At 30.7% G+C, this 20,614-nt stretch overlaps 1 protein-coding gene across 6 annotated transcripts; it reads right to left on the bottom strand.

Annotated features, from left to right (window-relative positions):
• Positions 1-847: 847 nt before the first annotated feature.
• Positions 848-12,812, bottom strand: LOC107425635 (glutathione S-transferase zeta class). 6 transcript variants are annotated; one of them, XR_007242676.2, is made up of 11 exons: positions 12,673-12,812; positions 12,499-12,589; positions 12,324-12,380; positions 11,914-11,999; positions 11,731-11,802; positions 10,677-10,730; positions 10,474-10,549; positions 7,313-7,374; positions 6,730-6,786; positions 2,471-2,977; positions 848-1,467 (listed from the first exon to the last, which is right to left on the bottom strand). XR_007242676.2 is itself a non-coding variant. In XM_048479826.2 (11 exons), exons 1-10 carry the CDS (start codon positions 12,673-12,675, stop codon positions 1,357-1,359), a joined length of 669 nt encoding a protein of 222 aa, XP_048335783.2. In that variant the 5' UTR covers positions 12,676-12,812; the 3' UTR covers positions 848-1,214; positions 1,340-1,356. The 6 variants fall into 6 exon arrangements, 5 of the variants coding, with proteins under 5 accessions (XP_048335783.2, XP_048335782.2, XP_060675140.1 ...); XM_048479826.2 differs by lacking the exon at positions 2,471-2,977 and having other exon boundaries at positions 848-1,214; positions 1,340-1,467; XM_048479825.2 differs by lacking the exon at positions 2,471-2,977.
• Between the last annotated feature and the right edge of the window lie 7,802 nt (positions 12,813-20,614).

Genomic DNA, 20,614 nt, shown 5'->3' with positions numbered 1-20,614 from the left:
CATGGTTAGTGGAATTGAATTTTTGACCCAAAAAAAAAAAAAAAAAAAAGTAAATGTAGCACTTGGGAAGGTTGAGTTGTCCGCAAAATTCCTCTTCCATCACTTTAATTTCACTCAACTTCTTCTGGTACCCTTACTATTATAATTATTATTATATTTCTGAACATATTATGTCTTGGTATTGATTTCTATACCCATGAAACCTGTACGTGAGTAAATAACACCAACACAAAATTTAATGTATGTTTCTTTATACTAGATCAAACATTGAATCCAGTATGATTATAAACACCAGTGGTAATTACCATTTACAATGTTTCAGAGGCATAGTTGTGTATAATTATCTGGTGCTTGATGGTTAAGACTTTTTACCTGCTACAAACTTAACAAAGTTAGCTTCTAAATTAAACAGAAAAAAAACACAATCACAAAATTGAAAATGGTTCCAAATTTTCAACGAAAAGAAGAAAATCGTTTAAAATTGTTTAGAGAATGAAGCTAATTTTGATTAAAAAAAAAAATTTTCTTTCATTAATTATGCATGTTCGATCTCAAACTAAATAATAATAATAAATAAATATACAAACATAAACAGTATCAAACAAGGGCTACCCGATAAACAAACGCGAAGCTCCTGTCTAGTTCCCTTTCAAGCAAAGGGTAGTGCAAAAACACTTAACATCTTAAACTCTATGGTACCATTATCTAAAGAGAGTAGAAATAATGAGAGAAAATAGCAACTTTTACATCAAAACACATTCTCAAAACCAAAATATGAGTAGGTTGACATCCGATATCCAAATATATATATATATATATATAAATATAATTTATAAATAAATGCAGATTAATAATAATAATATAATGATGATGATGATGAAAATTAGAATTTTCCATTATTTCCAACAAAATATTTAAAAAACATCAGTAATGTATTATGCAAGAACACCTAACCACTCGTTTCACAGACAATCCAAACCATCTATTTGTACCAAGTTTTAACATGTAGTGCTTTAAACATTATTCTCCTCCAGTTTCTTAAGTAGGATGATTTTTTATTACAAAGTACACTTCTAGATGCTTTACCTCAAACATCAGAAGAGGCAATGCTGCTTAAGACTGTAAGTGGAGATCTGATAATTATCAGAACGGTAGTAATGTCTTCTATCAGATTTCTTACACCAATCAACATAAAAGCTCCACGAATAGTGCATCTGAACTTCAATGGTACTAGACAAATTATGAAAACTGGAAGAGAGATTTTGCTTTGAAATGTATTATTCTGCATTTTATTTGGTCTAATACAGAGAATAGTAGGTCTCTGCATGTTTCGATGTACCTGCTCAACCCATTTGTTTAACTTGTGCTTGAGGAAGGAGCATCGGGCTGCTTTTCTGGCATAGCATCATGGAATGCTGGTAGCTGACTGTAAGCCTCATCCAACCTGGACAAAAGAGGGAACTGATTCTGCAGAAAACATCAAGAAAGAAGAAATTTGTCAACAGATAGATAGAGATGGACAAGTGCACTTTAGACTACTATTTCACAATTAGACAGAGAAAAGGTTTGCATGTGTGTCTGTGTCTGTAATTTCAAAAACACTACATCAAAGAAACAAAAGAGAAAGAATTATGAATATGGAACTGTTACTAGTGCTGAAGTTACTATGTTTTAGATTATATTCATGAGGTTGTTGACCAAAAGATAAATAAATTATACTAATGAGGTTACTACTATAAATTTGTCGCAAGACCTATAACTATAAATCTATGAGGCCCTTCAACTCGAGATTACAGTCTTTTATTATTATTATTTTTCCTTGTAAGGAAAGGGTTTCTTGTAAGATTAAGCCTAGATCATATTTAAAGGGCATTTTTGTAACTTTCTCGGTCCTGTTACTATAAATATGTAAGACTCTGACTCCTTCTCTTTCTTTCCTCTAAAAAATTACTAAAATTACTAATTACTCAGTAATAACTCATCCCAAACCCTTAAAAGATAAAATTTCTCAGTGCTTGCCTTAGACTGTGACTTAGAGGTATCCAGCAACTTGTCGAATTCCCTGAATTCCTTTCATGTTTCTCATTCCCTCTTAGAGGGAACATTTTAAATAATAACTACAGCATTGTTTGTTAATCATTGGCTTTTTATTTTAGGTTTCTCTACTTAATCATGTCTAATTTGCGTACTTCAAATGTTTGTTAGTGTTATTGGTAGTTAGAGTTTGTCAGACATCTTAAAAAGTTATTGATGGAAAGGAAAACCAAAACATAAATAAAAAAAAATAAAAACCAAAAATCAAATTGTGTTTCATTTGGTGTCCCCCCCCCCCCCCCCCCCCTTTTAAGGTTGTAGTTAATTGAGATGCCTAACAAACTCTAACTATCATTAACTAATATTTGAAGTAAGAAAACTACACAATATCAAGTAGAAAAAATTAAAAACCAAAAATAAAAAATGAACATGTTACCAAAAGACACATGGATGGGACAAGTTCTTTGGTGATCCAAATAGTTTTCCATGCAGATCCTGAACCTATGAAGTATATCACTGACCATTGACATTCTGATGGTAAATTGATGCTCAAGGTTACATATATTTGAGACCGTCTGAAGTACAAGATAGACCAAGCACAGGATTAAGAAGATGGAAAAGCTTAATTACGAAATCTTTGGTTTAATGGCTCAGGTCTGAAGTGGATATATCAGAAATTACCAGAGGAGAACTGATAAAAGCCCAGATGACCAAAAAAGAAAGAGGAAAAGGAAAAATAACTCTGTTTGCAACTAAAAATATACGCTTTTGACAAATCTTATAGGAAACACATGGAAAATATATTTAGATAACCACTTAAAGAGTGCTTTTCAGCGCTTCCATATTCTTCTTGCAGATTCAGTGACAGAAATTGCCCTGTGCCCATATAATGATTGATACTGTTTATTGGCATTATTCTTCAGTTGTGGCGCATTCTCCATCCCTAAGTAAATGAACGACTAAAAGTTTTGTAATGTGAACTGAAAATAAAATTTTAAGGAACTAATTATAGAAAAAAAAAACAGAAAAAAAGAAAAAAAAGAAAATACGGACCTATATCAGTATCTTCTTACTACTGGTATGGTGAAATTATTTTGTGTTTTGTGATTGTTTTTTCTACCCAAGAGTGCAGTGTCAAAAAAACAACTATTCAGGAAATCCTCCAGTTTAAAAGAATCATTGCCTGCAATAATACCCTAAATCTAAACTAATCCTGTGGCACCCTGCAACAAAAGCACCAAATTTCTACAAGTTTCAGTGGCTTACGAACCTGCAGCATCCTTAAATTAATCCCAACATCCTATACTGATGCTAAAACCTACTTCCATGTTATCTCCACTGCAGAAAGTTACCTGGTTTCTACAATTGTCCATCTGCAGCAACTTACCCTAGCTCATATGTTTCTTGCAACTGTTCTACTTTCCTGCACACCTGAAGATCACTAGATTCCTCTATTTGTTGCTTCTCGTACAGCCATGAGCCACCATACTCAATCATCTAAATCTGTGGCTATTTGAGTTTCTCCTTGTAATCTTGATGGTCAAGAATTGTGTAATGTACTGCTGCCTACCAAAAAGAAGAATTTTCAACTACTCAGAGCTACTGTCTGCTAAATGCCTGCTTCCAACTTACTAACTGTGCATTCTGATATGAGCTGTCCACTGCTACCTCCTGCCATCATCATGTTAATCATATATTCCACTAAAACCACCAGCTGTTAGTAATCTTCTACTGCCACTTGATAAAGATTTTATGTTCTATTAGTATGGTTGTGAACTATTACAACCCTTACTTGAAAAAATGGTGCTTATTGTTTCTGATTCTTCCTGCTACTGAGGGAGAGACTGGAGTGTGGTTATGCTATAACTCGATACGTCAAGTCAGAAGATCAAATTGAAGACATCCAATAAGGCCTTCAGGATGTGGAATTTTCAACTTCTTATCTTTCAAGAAAGGTCTGCGACATATATGGACCACCCTGCCGCAGCTTGAGGGAGAGTGCTAAAAGGGTTTTTGTATTGCTATGTTTAAAATAATAAAACATATTTTTTTCTTTTCTTTCTAAATTTCATCAGTCCTACACATATGAAATAGTCAGTTGTTTGTTCTCAAATGAAAATCTGTATGGTCATTCTCATAGTTTACTGACATTGAGAAACATATCAATTACTTGATACGTCAAGTCAGAAGATCAAATTGAAGACGTCCAATAAGGCCTTCAGGATGTGGAATTTTCAACTTCTAATCCTTCAAGAAAGGTCTGCGACATATATGGAACCCCTTGCCGCAGCTTGAGGGAGAATGCTAGAAGGGTTTTTGTATTGCTATGTTTAAAATAATAAAACGTATGTATTTTATTTTATTTTATTTATTTTTAATCCTGCATCAAGATGAGGTCTCTTTATTCCATCTTTTCCTTCTTTATTCTATAACACTTCAACATTGTATCAGAGCACTTTCTCTAATAATCTTCAGCCTTGCTGCCATGTCCTAACAAACTTCTGAAGCCTTCTCAAGCAATCAGCCCCAGCCCCTAAACAACCACAAACACCCTGCCAGAACTCTTGCCTCAACCCTAATCACCTGCCCCAATCCCAAGACAAATTAATTGTAAAGCAATATGCAGAATTCTCCCAAATTTAGAACTAGAAGGGGGACTCTAGGTTTCAGAGCTGTCTTAAACATGGATTTCAATTTTGTTAGGTTTTGAGGGCTACCGTCAATGCTGACTGGGAAGGTTTTACTACAAAGAATCTACTACTGGGTCTTCTGCGTTCACATGTGGAAATATGATTATTTAAAACAGTAACAACAGAATGCTCTAGCAAGGTCTACTGGAACATCAGGAAATGTGTAACACTGTGTGTGAGCTTCTACGGTTAAAAAACTCATAAAAGGCTATAGCAGCTAGGAATTTGTCTTGACAAATCTATTTTTATGTGTAGTTTTAGTAATCAAGTTTTGATACATATTGCTGGTAGTCCAGTGATCCCTTAGAGGATCAAGCACATTGAAGTAAACTTTTACTTCATTAGAGATGATAAGATAAGCAAACAGGTTGTCATACCAACCTGTGCCAAGTCTAAAAGTCAAAATTCAAATTGGTGCTATTTTCACAAAGTCAAGGAGAATATTTATTGTTAATGTTCTGAGATGGGACTCCACAATATGTTCTTGCTTTAGTGGGAATTGTTGGAAGTTTGATATATATATATATATATATATATAACAACATCTTCATTAAGAAACAACCAAATTATACAACTCTAACGGGATAGCAGCTAGAGCCAGTCAGGCCCATCCTCCATCCATGATTCAAAAGATTCGTAAGGAAGAGCACAACAAGCAAGCCCATGAACAACTCAATTTGCTTCTCTGTGGACACAAGTACATGTAAAATTAACAAAAACTAGCCAACAAACGTTTGATATCTTCCACTAAATACAGTTCACTCCCACACCCACAGCCATCACCCATAACCATCTGTACAGGCAAAATAGAATCACTCTCCACCTCACAACCATAAATCCCAGCTTGAATACAAAACAATAATGCTCCCCTGATAGTTCGCAACTTGGTTATCAATGGGGTACACACCTGAAATATCAGATTCACAAGAGCTACCATTTACTTGCCATCGGCATTCCTAATAACCACACCCACCCCTTTTACACCATCCTCTTCCGTCAAAGCTCCATCAGCATTAATTTTATAACGTCCATTCACTGGTTCAACCCACTTGCAATCCTTCCACTCAACATGTTCCATTGGTGATGGGGGATTTGCATCCAAAAACTCCACATGCAAACATGCAACTTTGTCAAGCAGAAACCTATCGGCCATTTGGACATGTCCATGCACTATAGCATCATGTCTATTCCACACTGCCCATGCCAAATAAACAAACCATTCATGCTCAAAATTAAATAAGTGTGTTAAAACCCAACTGATGGCAAGTCAATGGCAGCTCTTGCGAATCCAATATTTCATGTGTACCCCTTTGACCAACAGAGTTGCAAGTTATCAAGGAAGCAATATTGTTTTGTATTCAAGCAGGGATTTATGGTGGTGAGGTGGAGAGCGATTCTATTTTGGCCATACAGATGGTTATGGATCATGGCTATGGGTTGTGGATATTTTTCTACTTAAAACTTAAGAGTTATGTAATTTATCATCTCTAAAACTCTTATCAGCAGTATGATTAGATCTCCTGCTGGACTGAAGGGCAACCATGAAGTCATATCCGGGTGTCGGAGGAATTGCAGTTAGCATTCATACAGACAGATATAGCTAATTAAAAGTAAATGTTTCAGCTACTAAAACACAGCATAAAAAAGAAAAACACTGCAGGACACATACGCAACTTTAAAAGCTGATGGTTATGGATAATGGCTATGGGTTGTGGGTATTTTTCTACTTAAAACTTATGGTTATGTAATTTATCGTCTCTAAAACTCTTATCAGCGGTATGATTATATCTCACTGCTGGACTGAGAATCTGTTGCACTGAAGGGCAACCATAAAGTCATATCCGGGTGTCGGAGGAATTGCAGCCAGACAGATATAGCTAGTTAAAGGTAAATGTTGCAGCTGCTAAAACACAGCATAAAAAAGAAAAACACTGCAGGACACATACACAATTTTAAAAGTTATTATACATAAATTGGAAAAAATAGTAATTATGAGAAGTGGTACCATGTCAACATTGAACCCTTTAGCTGTAAAAATCTGGGGTGCTAGGAATAAGTCGGCCTGTAATAAAAATTTAGTTACATATCTTTTAAATACATTTCTTCAGTGGTATAATAGGATCAACTATAGATACTATGCAATATGAAATTATTGAGGTGCAAAAGGTGAAGAAGTTACAATTGCAAAGAATCATCTACTTTTTGGTAGAAAGGCAAATAAAAACTAGTCTTCACATATGACATAACTAGCATTAACTCATATTGTTTTACAAAGAAAGCAGAAATTCCAGATTATTGAATTGAAAATAACTATAATAACGAAAAACCATATTGTTTTCCAAAGAAAAAGGCGTCAATAATCTAACAATATCTTTTATTGTGTGAATGATTCTGGAATGACTTATTCAATATGCAACAATTTAGATTGGATGACTGTAACTCCTTATACACTACTACAAGGATTCAATCAGAAATCTTCAAACTCTACCAATTTAAATGTTTGCATGCATATCACATACACATATATAACTGGCATAAACGGCCATGAAAAAACATATTAATTATATTAGATAAATAAATTTCCAAACCAGAAAAACGTCATCCCCAGTTGCATATCTTCCAGCATAGTCTTGGAGCAGCTTTTCAAGTGCTGAAACAAATGAAGAATAGTCATCAAATTATACATGCATGTTCAGTAGATTTTCCACACAATCAAACTTAGTTTTGTTGGTTTATGTTGTGATTTTGTACATATCAACTAAAAAAGTAGTGTAGTTTCATCAAGTTTGGATGCAAAACATCATAGGTTCATCCATAAACAGCTGAGCTGTCAAAATTTTCCAGTTTCCAAACTGCTAAACATCTAAACAGCTAAAGAGAATGCAACAAGACAAAACTGAAAATTCAATGTTCCAATTCTTTCCAGCTTTGGATGATTATTAATAAGTAGTTTTCATGTCTTCATTTGGAGATTTACAAGGTTCCAAATTTTGATACTCGTAATGTTGTACTTTTAAGAGTGGTGTAAATAAAGAAACTCCAGGAAAAGAAAAACCTAGAGGCCCAGTAAAGCTATGGCTTCATTTTTAAAGTCCTCATAATTCATTAGTCCAAGCCTCTTCTTTGTTCTTTCTCACTTGGGATCTCATGTTTCTGAAGCCAGTGTCACAACCTAATGTTTGTTTGTCCTCAAGTTGATATGTGATGTACAGAAAGAGTGACGAGTCCCTTGATTGCCTCTTCTATATACTGACATGGCTGCTCTTTAGTCATAGACCCAATTGCTAAAATTTAATAGGCATTTATATTTATTCATCTTAGAAGGAAAAATTTATTCAGTACAGTTATTTTAATTTTGAGGTGGTTATAGAGTATTTCTCATTTCTCTCATGTATCATTTTCATGATACTAACAGAACTTAAAAATACAGATTTATCAAGTCAAAAACAGAAAAAATTACAAAAATAGAGGTCAGGATGATTAAAAGCACAGAAAAACAACCATAACTCTGACACCGGCTAAGCAATTTTTTTGCACTTTAAACATCTTAGAAGATTTCACAAAACCCTAATGTTATCATAAGCATAAGCTCTTATGGAGCGGGCCTAACAGTGCATATCAACTTAAGATAACACATATTAAAAAACCTAAATCCTAAAAGTCCTATTCTAGAAAACCCATCCAGCCACCAGTAATTAATCAGAAAATACATAAAACCACCCTACTTCCCTTTCTTAATACTGAAGGAGAATACTAACAGACCTAGACAGTCCCAAACTCAAATTTTATCCATGCCAACAAAATTTCTCATTCCAAAATTGTTATCACTTCAAAAGGTCCAGCCATTTAGTCTTTTTACCATCAAATAACCTCTTACTCAAAACTATTTGAGATTTTACGAAAATAATTGTGCAGCCAAAATAATCCCCTTCATCCTTCATCTTTTCTTTTAGGAATATTGGCAGCCAAGTATCCTGAACTTTATCGAAGTTAACACATTGCACCCTAAACTTTTTTTCCTGGTATTTTGCACCCCAAACTTCCTTTTTGCTTGCACCGTTGGTTCTCTATTAAAAATGTAAAACGGAATGCTCAGGTGCTTTGCATGTGCTTATCAAATGAGGGTAAATCATGTAGTTTTACTACTTTTAGGCTCTGTTTGGAACTCAGGAAATGTGAAGGAAAAAATTAAGGGGAAAAAAGAGAAAAGAAAAGAAAAAAAAAAAAAAAAAAAAAAGATGCAGGACATGTTGTTTGATGGAAAAAATAGATAAATCTGAAATTATTTGGAAACAATCGATAGAAAGAAGCTCCTCCTTTGCTAAAATGGAGTTTTGCTTTTTTAAAATATCAGTTAGATAGAGAGGAGACAGACAGAGAGATTTACAAAGAAAAAGAGAACACACAAAAAAAGGACAGAGACAGAGAAAGAGGAGAGACAGAAAGAGAGGAGATAGACAAAGAGATTTCCAGAGAAAGAGTACACCAACCGAAAAAAAAAAAAAAAAAAAAAAAAAAAGGATACAAAGAAAAGGGAAAAGGGAAAGACAGAGAGAGTTACAGTAAAAGAAAGAGTACACTAAAAAAAAAAAGATGACAGAGACAGAGAAAGAGGGAAGAGAGAGAGAACTTCAATCTGAAAATCCCTTCTTCTTCTTCTTCTTCTTCTTTTTCTTCTTCATCGTTCCACATCCATGTCTGTTCTCTTCCATTCCTCATCTTTTTCACTCCCCCGTGCTCTTTCAAACCCAAAATCCCTTCTCTTTTTTTTTCCCCCTTCTTCTTCTTCTTCTTATTCTTCCAAACCACCACTCTCAATAACATCAAACAATCCCAAACTTGAATGGAACCCTAATTTCTAAATTGAAAACAGTAAAATTACATAATTTAACCTCGTTTGATGAGCACGTGCAACGCACTTGATCATTCCGTTATGCATTTTTAATAGATGAACCAACGGTACAAGCAAGAAGAAAGTTTGGAGTGCAAAATGCCAGAAAAAAAAAGTTTAGGGTGTAATGTGTCAACCTCGATAAAGTTCGGGGTGCTTTGCTGCCAATATCCCTTTCTTTTATGACAATCAAGCCAAAGTGGAACCTTTAATTTTGTCATTCTCTGGTTATAGAGGTGGCACACAACTGAAGCAAATAATTTAATTGAAAATTGAAGCCTATCCTTCATTGTGTGAAGACCAGTAAGAATTTGTTCTTTGGGTGTTTACCTCGCTGTTGTTTGCATCCTGGTGTCTAACAGAAATGAAACATTCTAGTTCATTAAGCAACAAAAAGGCAGCCCTGCATCTCGTCAAATAACATAGTTGCAGCCTTTTTATTAGGCATTAGAAATGAAACATTCTAGTTCATTAAGCAACAAAAAGGCCGCCGTGCATCTCATCAAATAACATAGTTGCAGCCTTCTTATTGGCCATTTATTAAGAAGATGGCTGACACCATAACAAGATTGTAGTACAGGAATTCAAAAATTTAAATTTTATGTATGGTTATAAGCCAAGTTATACAAGTCCTTGGGATCTTAGGTTTCGCTTCTAGGGTCAATTGATAGCCATCAAAGTAGGATTAGGTATAAGTATCCAATTTCATAGGATCGTATTATGGCAACTTTTTCAAAGTGCACAGACATGATAACTTGATTAAATATATTAAAAAACACAACGTAATCTGGTTTTACCTGCTTTAAAATTTAAATTTGTATTAGTATATCAAACCCATAGTCTGAGTAAAATACTTACATTCAAAGCCCTTTCCAATATGACATTGGACCCAAGGAAGCTTCTCATCTGGACTAACTTTTTCTTCAATGTACTTCTGAAAATGGAAAAACAACAATACAACATACGTATCAATATACAGTGGGAAAAAGCCCTCTAAACGTAATTTAAACTAGCAAGTGTGTGTGTGTGTTTGATCACAATAAGCCAATCAGAATAATGACCAGTATTGTCATATTTTGAAGAGGTTGTATGCTTGAGGAAACGATATTTGCAGCCTGCATATAAGGTCATAGAAGAACACCTATTAGTGTAAATATATGAAACATAATAATAGCACATGGTAAAAACATTATTGGTAAAACTAAAAAAACATAGTGTAGCACATATAAAAGTCATGTAACATAGTATTATATCTAGATCAAGAATAACAAATTCTCAAAGATGGATAATAAAACTACATCTAGTACATCATTTTTTCAAACATGACATCTACCATGAAACAAAGGACAACAGTATTAGTTGATAACCAATATACATGCACGTTACTTCTGCACTAAGACAGTAGTAGTAGAGCTACCATATATGTCATACATGTCGCAGTCTGCCTAGCAATTGTTTCAAGGCTCTCAAAATTAGTTATGCTGTTCAATAAAGTTATATGAATTCTTTCCATACAAGATTGTATAGGTTAGGAACAGAACAAATTTTAATTTTGGGACCAAGCCAACAATACCAATTTTCAATCATGACATGCAAAGTTAAAGTCACTACTAATGGTTTCTCCACAGGATATGCAAAGATTGAAAACTGCTACAATAGTTGAAAGTTTAACTGTATGTTGTCTTTCTTCCTCATCAATGTCATAACAGTCGTTATTATCCAATAATATACTTTTTGTGCATGTGTTAAAATTTTTACTTATTTTATAAAATACATATCATGAAAAATTTGGCAGTAATAGATAGCACAATTTTTGTACAATCTTTTATGTTATTGACTTACAATACAGTTTTTTAAATGAGTTGCTAATAAATGCAGAGACTAGTGTCATTCAAGGTAACAGACAGAACATTTTGGGTAAATTTTAATAAGAAGCTAGGAATTTGATGATAAACAGTAATAAAATGGATGGCATAACTTGGCCTTCCCCAAAACCTCAAAACTAGTTCATAGAGTAACAGCAACACAGGTGCATCCATAGAGGGTAAAAAGACTTCAAAAAGTACATGTGGCTATTTCTTGGCAAAAAGGCAGGAAAGATGCAGCATGCAATACCTGGTAATTAATGGCTTTTTTACGAATATCAGTAGGCAGCAAAGGACGTTGAGGGTACTTCTCATCCAAATACTGTCACATTTATTACAAGCATAAACATCAACAATAAAGTGTTTGTACCAAAGTCCATTATAAATATGCAAAAACCAACATGGTTTCCAAAGGTTATGGAATAAAATATACCAGTAATATAGCAAAAGAGTCGGAAATTACTACGTCCCCATCCACCAGCGCCGGCACATAACCAATAGGATTCAACTTCCTAAACTCTGCCAAATAATTCAAACCCAACATTATACTAACACTCCAGGGGTGTTTTGCATATACACCCCTGTATGTACAAAACTTACAGAAATATAACCTCAAAATTTAATTTTTAGGTTGCAATTTGACCTTTTTTCTTTTTTTTCAGCATACAGCTTTGTTTTGTTTGAAATTTTCACATTTAAAGTGTCACATTTTCCATATAAATACAATCAAAATTGGCGTCAGCTTCATAAACTCTGCCAAATAATTCAATGGAGAATAAAAAGGAATTAGAGAGAGAGAGAGAGAGAGAGAGAGAGAGAGAGAGAACAACAAAAGAGAGAAACCTGGACTGAATTGTTCGCCTTTTACAACGTTGATTGGTATATACTCATAGTCAAGTCCTACAAATTCAAAAAGATGAATTTAATTACAAATACACAAAAATACGAAATTAAGAGGGAAAAAGGAAAAGAAAAAGAAAAACATAATGGAAAATGAGAGAAATAGTATAAATAATACCTTTGAGATTGAGGGCAATTCGAACTCGGCAAGAGCATGAACTCCTCCAGTAGGAGTAGAGCTTCAATGGACAATTTGACTGTGGTTCCCCCTATTATACCATTGCAAATGTTTACCGCAATTTTGAGTTTTGAATTCGAAATTTGAGCCAGAGTAAGTAAATGGCAAATTTACCATTAACGCAGAGAGAGAGAGAGTTTGTTTCTCTGTTTTGCCTTTGGAAGGATGACAAAGTTAGCAGAAATTAGCAGAAATAGTGTTAGAAGTTTAGAATTCCATTGATTTAAAATAAATTATAAATTTTAAAAAATTTGAATGGATTATTATATAATTTTATAGAAATTTAATAAGATTTTATTGAATTTTATATTTATAATGTTTATAGTTTTACTATTAAATTTTTTTTAATTTTTTAAAATTTATTATTTTTTAAAATTAAAAATTTTTTAAATATCATCATATTTTAAAAGAATTTTATAAAATTTTAATTAAATATATTTAAATTTTAATAAATTTTTATAAAACCTATCAAAATTTAAATTGAATATTATTAGATTAGTATATATTTTTTTAAAATTTAAATTGAATATTTTTAAATTTTTAAAATTTTTTAAATTCTAAATTAAATATACTTTTAAAATTTTTTAAAATATTTTAAAAATATAAAAAAAAATTATTTGGATAATTTTTAATTTTGATAATCAACCAAGTATTATAAAAAAAATTTTAAAAATTTATATTTGAAAAATTAAATCCAAATAAACTAATTATTATGAATCAGTTTCCTTCAATATTTTTTTTTTTACCAAACAGGTCATTAGACTTTTCCACCAAACTTCTGTTTTTCCTTCAACATTTTTTCTTTTACCAAACAAGCCATCAGACTTTTCCACCAAACTTCTGTCTTTCCTTCAATATTTTTTCTTCTACCAAACAGGCCATCAGACTTTTCCACCAAACTTCTGTCTTTTCTCTGTTATTTTCAATGCCAACACTTTCGCCGAAGCTAGCCTCAGGTTGCAAAAATGGACTTTTTTTAGCACATGTACCTCTCAATTATTAAACCTTTGCACTTTAGTACTTTATTTTATTTATTTATTTTCTTTTTTGACATTTTAATTTTTAAATTTAAATTTTAAAAATTTATTTGGATCTCTGAAATTTATGTTAATTATAATATACATTTTAAAAATTATAAATAATATTTTTATAAAAATATAAATAATATTATTTCAATAGATAATAAAATAATAAATAGAATCATAACCTTTTGAAAATCTAAAAAAAAAATAGATGATATTTTTAAAACTAAAACATAGATATTAGATGGGATAGATGGTATAAACCTTTTTAATGCACTTGATTTTTAGACTGTCTTTTGTCTATTAACAGTTTTAACCCCTACTGTACATTAATACAATGTGAAAGGGTCTTTAGGTTAGTCTAAATTTATAATTTTTTTATTTGTTGCCACAAGTGCGGAGTATGTTTCAAATTTTTAAAAAGTTACATAAAATTGTTAAAGGATCAGTAATGCAATAACAAGATATTCAAGGATCAAAGTGCTTGAAAAAATTAAAAACAAAATTAAAAAAGACTAAAAAAAAAAGAATATAAATGCTAAAAATCCTTTTCAAAAATTCTTGCTTTTTTTTTTTTAAAAAAAAATTTCTTGTCAAATGCCAAGAATATTTTATGGTGTGTCAGCTAGGCCTACAACATCTATTTTATGTATACAATACTCTTCAAGATAAAAATTAATATATTTTATTTGTGTAAAAAATATAAATAAGATTAAATGCTGGCGCATATAAAATGAAATATATTTATAATTTTGGTAGTGTGAATAAACTACCCTTAAATATACATTTTGAAAATAATGATCATTTCTAATTTTACCCTTGAAAAAGGGGTTATTAGATAATATTTCCTCTTTTTATTTTTTTTTCTTTTTTGTTTTTTTATCGCTTAGTAGTAAATACCTTCTGTAACATCCCGTCCAGAAATACATCGGAATTTTTTTCACGTTGATCGAGATTGATTAGGTTTGACTATCATTGACCGAGAAGGAGTAAATTTTGACTTTTTGTTCTGAATGGAATTCTGTGTTAACTGAGACACCGTTACAAAGTACAAGTTGATTCGAGTTCGTAAACTAGTAGCACGTCAAAAAAGGAACTACGTTTGAAAGTTATAAGCAAAATAAGTTTCAATTCAGACTATTCAAGGGTGCCAAGTTTGACTTTTTATTTTTGTAGAATTTTACTTTAACTCATGTATGGTTATAAAGTACTCATCGACACGAGTTCATAGAGTAGGCATGCATAATTTGGACATTCGATTAGAAAGTTACGAACCTACAAAGTTTTTCTGAGACATCGTTTAACATGCATTGATCTGTGTGTGTGCACAGTGTCCAATGACACTGTGCCACGTGTCACATTTCTAGGCCAACCTGTGAATGCACAGTGGCATCCAAGGGCATTTTAATTGGGCGAGAAGGGGAGAGAAGGAGAAAGAGGTGAAAGAATGAGAAACCGGCCAACCGCCGATCACCCTTGTCCAGCCACCACCTTGCTACACGTGCCTAACCACCACCACCAGCTTTTCATTTCTAGCCGACCACCCAAATTTCACAACCAACTGAGCACCATGCTCCCAAATTGACCATTTTTCCGTTGACAGTGCCAATTTCTTTTCCAGCTGATTTTTCCCAAACCAGCCACCCGTTTTTTACACCGCTAGTCCCATTGGCTTACCCATCCTCCGATCTACCTCCCCTCCAGATTTCAAGGCCATTGGCCACCGGGCCTACCATGGCGGTGAGTTCTCCAATAGGCACGGCAGTTCCTTGTGAAATCTCATTTCAAAAATTTCTAGTGATCCCACTTACCCTTTCCCATTAATTTGACCTCTCTAGATCCAAATCCGAGATCTATTTTCTTCAATTCATGATGGTTTGCGAGATTCAAGGACATTAAATCTGAAAGCTTTTTGGTGAGATTTCGTCCATAATCTCAAGAAGGTGAGACTCAATTCTTAATCCTTGTGTTGTAAGCTTCATTTTAGTATATTATTTGTGAATTTTGGATACCATTTGTATTTGCTCCCTCGGGTACGCATGTATAATATACTCAAATAAAATATTAATTTATTTAATTTTGTGTAATGTTAATATTTTAGGAGAACATGTGAATCGTAGGACTGATCCCATTGAAGATCTTGATTTATACGCATGCTTGGGGTCAATGATCCACTTTCAAATTTATTTTTGGGTGTTAAAATATATATATTTTGTGATATTTTAATATTTGAAAAGTTATTATTGTATGTTCAATATTGAATAAATTTCCAACTGAAATTTTGATGCCAAAATTTGAATAAATTGAAGTATATACATGCATTAAGGTATGTTTTGATTTTTGATAAATTATGAAAAAAAATCTATTTTTATGCAATTCAATTTTTATGAAATTGTGAATTTAATTTTTATTAAGTTATTGTTGAATTTAATTGCAGATTATTATGATTAATAAAAATATATTTATATGAATTTATGCATTTGTGGATTTTTATATGATTTTAATAAAATTTTATTTATCTTGAATTCTGAGAATTTGAGGGACTATTGTTTTAAAATTTTATGCTCAAAAATATATTTACGCATTTAAATATTTGGGAATTTGATTTAACTATGGTGAAATTGATGGATTTATGTTGATAGATTTTAAGTGATGAATTTATGATGATGATTTAGAAAGAAATGTGGAATTTACATAAATATTGATTTTTATGATTTGCTCGATTTTAGATGCACCATACAATACTGGTGTACTGAATATATAAACATGATTAGCACATAGGTTTATAAGGTTGTCTTGAGGATGCCATTGGATCCGAGGACTGGCAGGGTATAATGCACAGTGAGCATCAGCCATCTCCCTCCATGGCCAAGATAACTGTTGACAATGGCGTTATGGAATGCCATGCTACCATACGTCAGTTTCTTTCTTTAACCTCTCTATGAAGGGATGCTTGGGACATTGGGTACCGCGGATACCACTGGTATATAATTTGGTGCATCAAGTGGTTTTCTCGACATGATTTTCAAAACAAAATATTTTAAAATTGTATTTAAATTAAAATGCAATTTATCATGTTTTTATTATTTATTTCAAACTGAAGTTTTAACATGAGTTTTACTGTATTTCACTATCTATTTTGAAATGAGGTTTAAAATTAATTTAAATATTTCCTGGATTATTTCTAATATACTTTTATTGTGATTTTGTTTTATCTTATTTATGATATTTTATTTACAATTTAATAATTGTTATTAAAATTGTTTTTATTTTTATTTTTTATTATAAATTTTAGATCTTTAATTTATTGTATTTATTTGCAATTTATTTAATTAATTATTTCTTGATTTTTGGGGTATACAATTATTGGGTTTTATGAAAACATTTTAAAAGGGAAACATTTCCAATTGAGTGAATTGTGAGGGCTTTAAGAGAAAAATATTATTTTTAACTATTTATTATTTATTTACTTATTTATTATTAATTAATCAAATTTATTTTATCGTTATATTGTTATTATTATTGTATAGTAGATTGTGTCACTCATCGAGACGATTAGCATCTCACTTTTTAAATTCGTTCTCCTAGGCCCAGGTTAGTAGACATTGATTGTCTGGGATGAGTTCGACGTCTTTCTCGTTGCTGAAAATCTGAGGAGTCTTTCCTTCATTTATTTTCTATCCTGTAATATTTCTTTCCATTCCCTGTTGTAATAACTTTTATATTAGTGTTGTAACTCTAAATGCTTTGTATACTGTATTGGATATTATTAAATTTAGTATTGTTATAAATCCCCATATTTTTTATTTTTTTATTTTTATGGAAGTGCTGAAATTTGTGGATTCAATTATAGTAAAGTTGCAGGAATAAGGTGGTACTTTTTGAAGCGTATTCTTTGTGCAGGAAATTTTGTGGTGTCAAACTTTGGCGGAGATGCTGCCGGATTTTCCATTAGAGGATCCGGTAAGGTTTTCCTAGGATCAGAGCATGTTTAAGGTTTCGATGAGTAATCTTAAATGGGTCCTGACATAATCAATTTTTTAATTAAATTCACAATGTGAGAATTACATTTAGATCTTTCAGTTTTACCTTAATTATATTTAAATCTTATGTTTTTGAAAAAAACTATAACTAACCAATTTCCATTTAGCTTTCTATATCTTCTCCAATAAACTAATCTATCAGTTTTTAGCAGTTAATTTTATCTACTAAAATAATAATTTTATTTTTACAATAATTCAATCATAAAATAGTGATTTTTAACCTTATTCTGGCCTTTAACTATTAAATTAACATATAAAAATTGACAAATGAATTTGTTTTAATATATATACATATAGAAAACTAAAAGAAGTTTGATAATGATTTTATGAAAAATGGGATTTAAGGTTTATTATGATAAAATTGAAAGAATTTAAATTATATTTGTCTTATTTGCAAAACTCTCCTTTCCTAGGCTCAAACTTAATAATTAATTTAGTTAATAATTTTTTTTTTAGGACAAATTTCATTTAAATCTCCTAAATTTTATCATAATTACGTTTAGATTCCATATTTTTGGAGAATCATCATTAACCTTCCTTTAGTTTATATATTTATCAAAGGCCCATTTTTTATTTTTTATTTTTTTATAGTCAATTTTGATAATACAAAACCGTATAAAAATTAATCAACATTTTATGATTAAATAATTATGTGAAAATACAATTGTGGTACTCAGTGATGTATTGGTGTTGCGCAACTATTTTTTAACCACTACTTAAATATCATGTTAATTGTATTGAAATGAAAACTATCTAAAAAAGACACCATTTTTGACAAATTGATATATGTTTTTAACTCTACGTTATAATTTGAAAGAAAGATGGAAAACAATTATTTATATATATGTGTATATATATATATATATATTATAATATAATGAAAGAGTGCCTTTTTCATTCATTTATTTATTTTTATAAACCTCTTTCATTTATTTAGAAAAGAACGTATGGAACAAATAATAATAACTCATAGTCCAAATTTTATAGTTCTTTTCTTACATTTTTATATCTAGATCTATGTTTTTTAGGATGTATTTTTGACTTTTTATGGCAAAAGAAAAGTTTTCAAAAAGAAAAAAGAAAATATAAGAGCAAATCAAGAAGATTGGGAAATATAACTTAATTTATGGTAAAATAAATTATCACACCGACAAAAATTTATAAGGTTTAATTTCATCCATTTTTTCTGAAGTTTGATTTAAATACAATTATTCATTCTAATTTTAATATTAACATTAATTTTTCTTTACGCTTCAAAAAGTTATATCTTTCTTATAAGGGTTAATTTCATCCACTTTTTCTTAAGTTTGACCTAAATACAATTATCCATTCTAATTTTAATATTAACATCAATTTCTCTTTACGCTTCAAAAAGTTATATCTTTCTCTTATATTATATTATTCACACTCTTTGAAATAATATTATCCACACTTTTTTAGAGATTCTAGTTGTAATTCTCAAACTATAAGGGATTAAACTCTAATTAATGTAAATCTTAGAGGTTTAAGATGTTATTTTCTCATTTCATAATTATTAATCATGTTGTTTGCGTAGAATAACGGAAATACATGAATAAGATCATTAGTCACACCGTTATGAAGAAGATTTTTTTATTGAGAGAAAATTTCCTAAAGTACTTTTGATTTAGATCCTTTATGTTGGGCTCATTAGATCTAAATGAAATATGTATTTCTGTTTTTTAGCTAATGACTATTGGTTTTGGTCTTGTATGTTAGACCAGTTAAACATAATTCAAATACTTGTTTCATTTTTGAGTCTATCATCTTGCATAAAATAAGATATAAAATTAAGAATGTATTTTTAGTAATTACTTTTGTAGATGGTACTATTTATTATGTGTTATTATAGGTTCCCTTAATCATGAGTCAATATTTAGTCGTGATATGTGTTTAAAAATGAAAAAAAATATAATTTTGTTCATTAATATAGTTTTTTAAATATATATGTATATACAGGAGCGAAGTCAGAATTTTTAGATTGTGAGAGTGAAGCTTAAATTTTTTGTTTTATCAATATTGATATGCTAACTAAAATATAATTAGTACGTGATATTAATATTTCATATGAAATAACATATATTTTACATAAATACTAAGATAATTTTTTTTAAAAAAATATTTCATCACAAAAAAGGAAAAATTATTGTAATTATATGTAGATCTTCACAATTTCAGAGCACAAAACCTGTTATATATATATATATATATACACATATGTCTCTAATTAATGTAAACTTTTTTTTTCCCTAAAATTATGGAATTTAAAATCATACCAATAAGATTAAACAGTCAATGGTAGAGATAAATTAATAAAATAGAATCAAAATCTATTTGAAACCTGCTCGTAACAGTGAAGCAATCCAAAGTTTTAAGTATAAAATAATATTTATATTTGATTTTTGTTTTGGATAATTGTATTTGATATGTAAATGCTGAAGTTTTTGGAAAGATAAATGATTCATAAGAACGCACATCAACTACTATTTATTTATCTTTGTTATTCATTGGGACATAATTTTCTTCTCAATTTGACATATTAATAAAAATTATAGAATCATTTTTTTAAAATTGTGCCTTACTTATTTTGGATATGAATGCTATTTTCTTTTGGAGATAATATTGAATAAATAAAAAATTGAAGTAATAAAAGAGACAATTTTTTTATAACCAGATTTGTTTTCATGGTACCTGTACATAAGAAGTGCAAAGTGAGGGAGTGAAAACAAGAAGAAGAAGAAGAAGAAGAAAAAAAAAAAAAAAAAGTAGAAAAGTGAAATAAATGGTGATCCGTGAGAAGTGGATGAAAATTAGGTGAGCGTGGAAGAAAAAAAAAAAAAAAAAAAAAAACCTTAAAAATTGAATGTTTACATATAATTACTATATCAGCCTAAGATATTTTCCTTTTAGAAAATTTTACATATAGGCCAAAATAAGAAAACTACATCATTTTTAATAGATAAACTATATCTG

Source organism: Ziziphus jujuba, chromosome 7 (assembly GCF_031755915.1).
Source record: "Ziziphus jujuba cultivar Dongzao chromosome 7, ASM3175591v1".
NCBI lineage: Eukaryota > Viridiplantae > Streptophyta > Magnoliopsida > Rosales > Rhamnaceae > Ziziphus > Ziziphus jujuba.
The sequence above is the reverse complement of the archived record's forward strand: the minus strand, read 5'-3'. Positions and strand labels throughout refer to the sequence as shown.

What these genes read in the sequence shown, in the direction of transcription:
- LOC107425635 (XM_048479825.2), bottom strand. An exon ending in AGGCGAACAATTCAGTCCAG is followed by an intron (nt 12,000 to 12,323) that starts GTTTCTCTCTTT and finishes ATTATTTGGCAG; the next exon opens with AGTTTAGGAAGTTGAATCCT. An exon ending in AAAAAGCCATTAATTACCAG is followed by an intron (nt 10,731 to 11,730) that starts GTATTGCATGCT and finishes CCTTATATGCAG; the next exon opens with GCTGCAAATATCGTTTCCTC.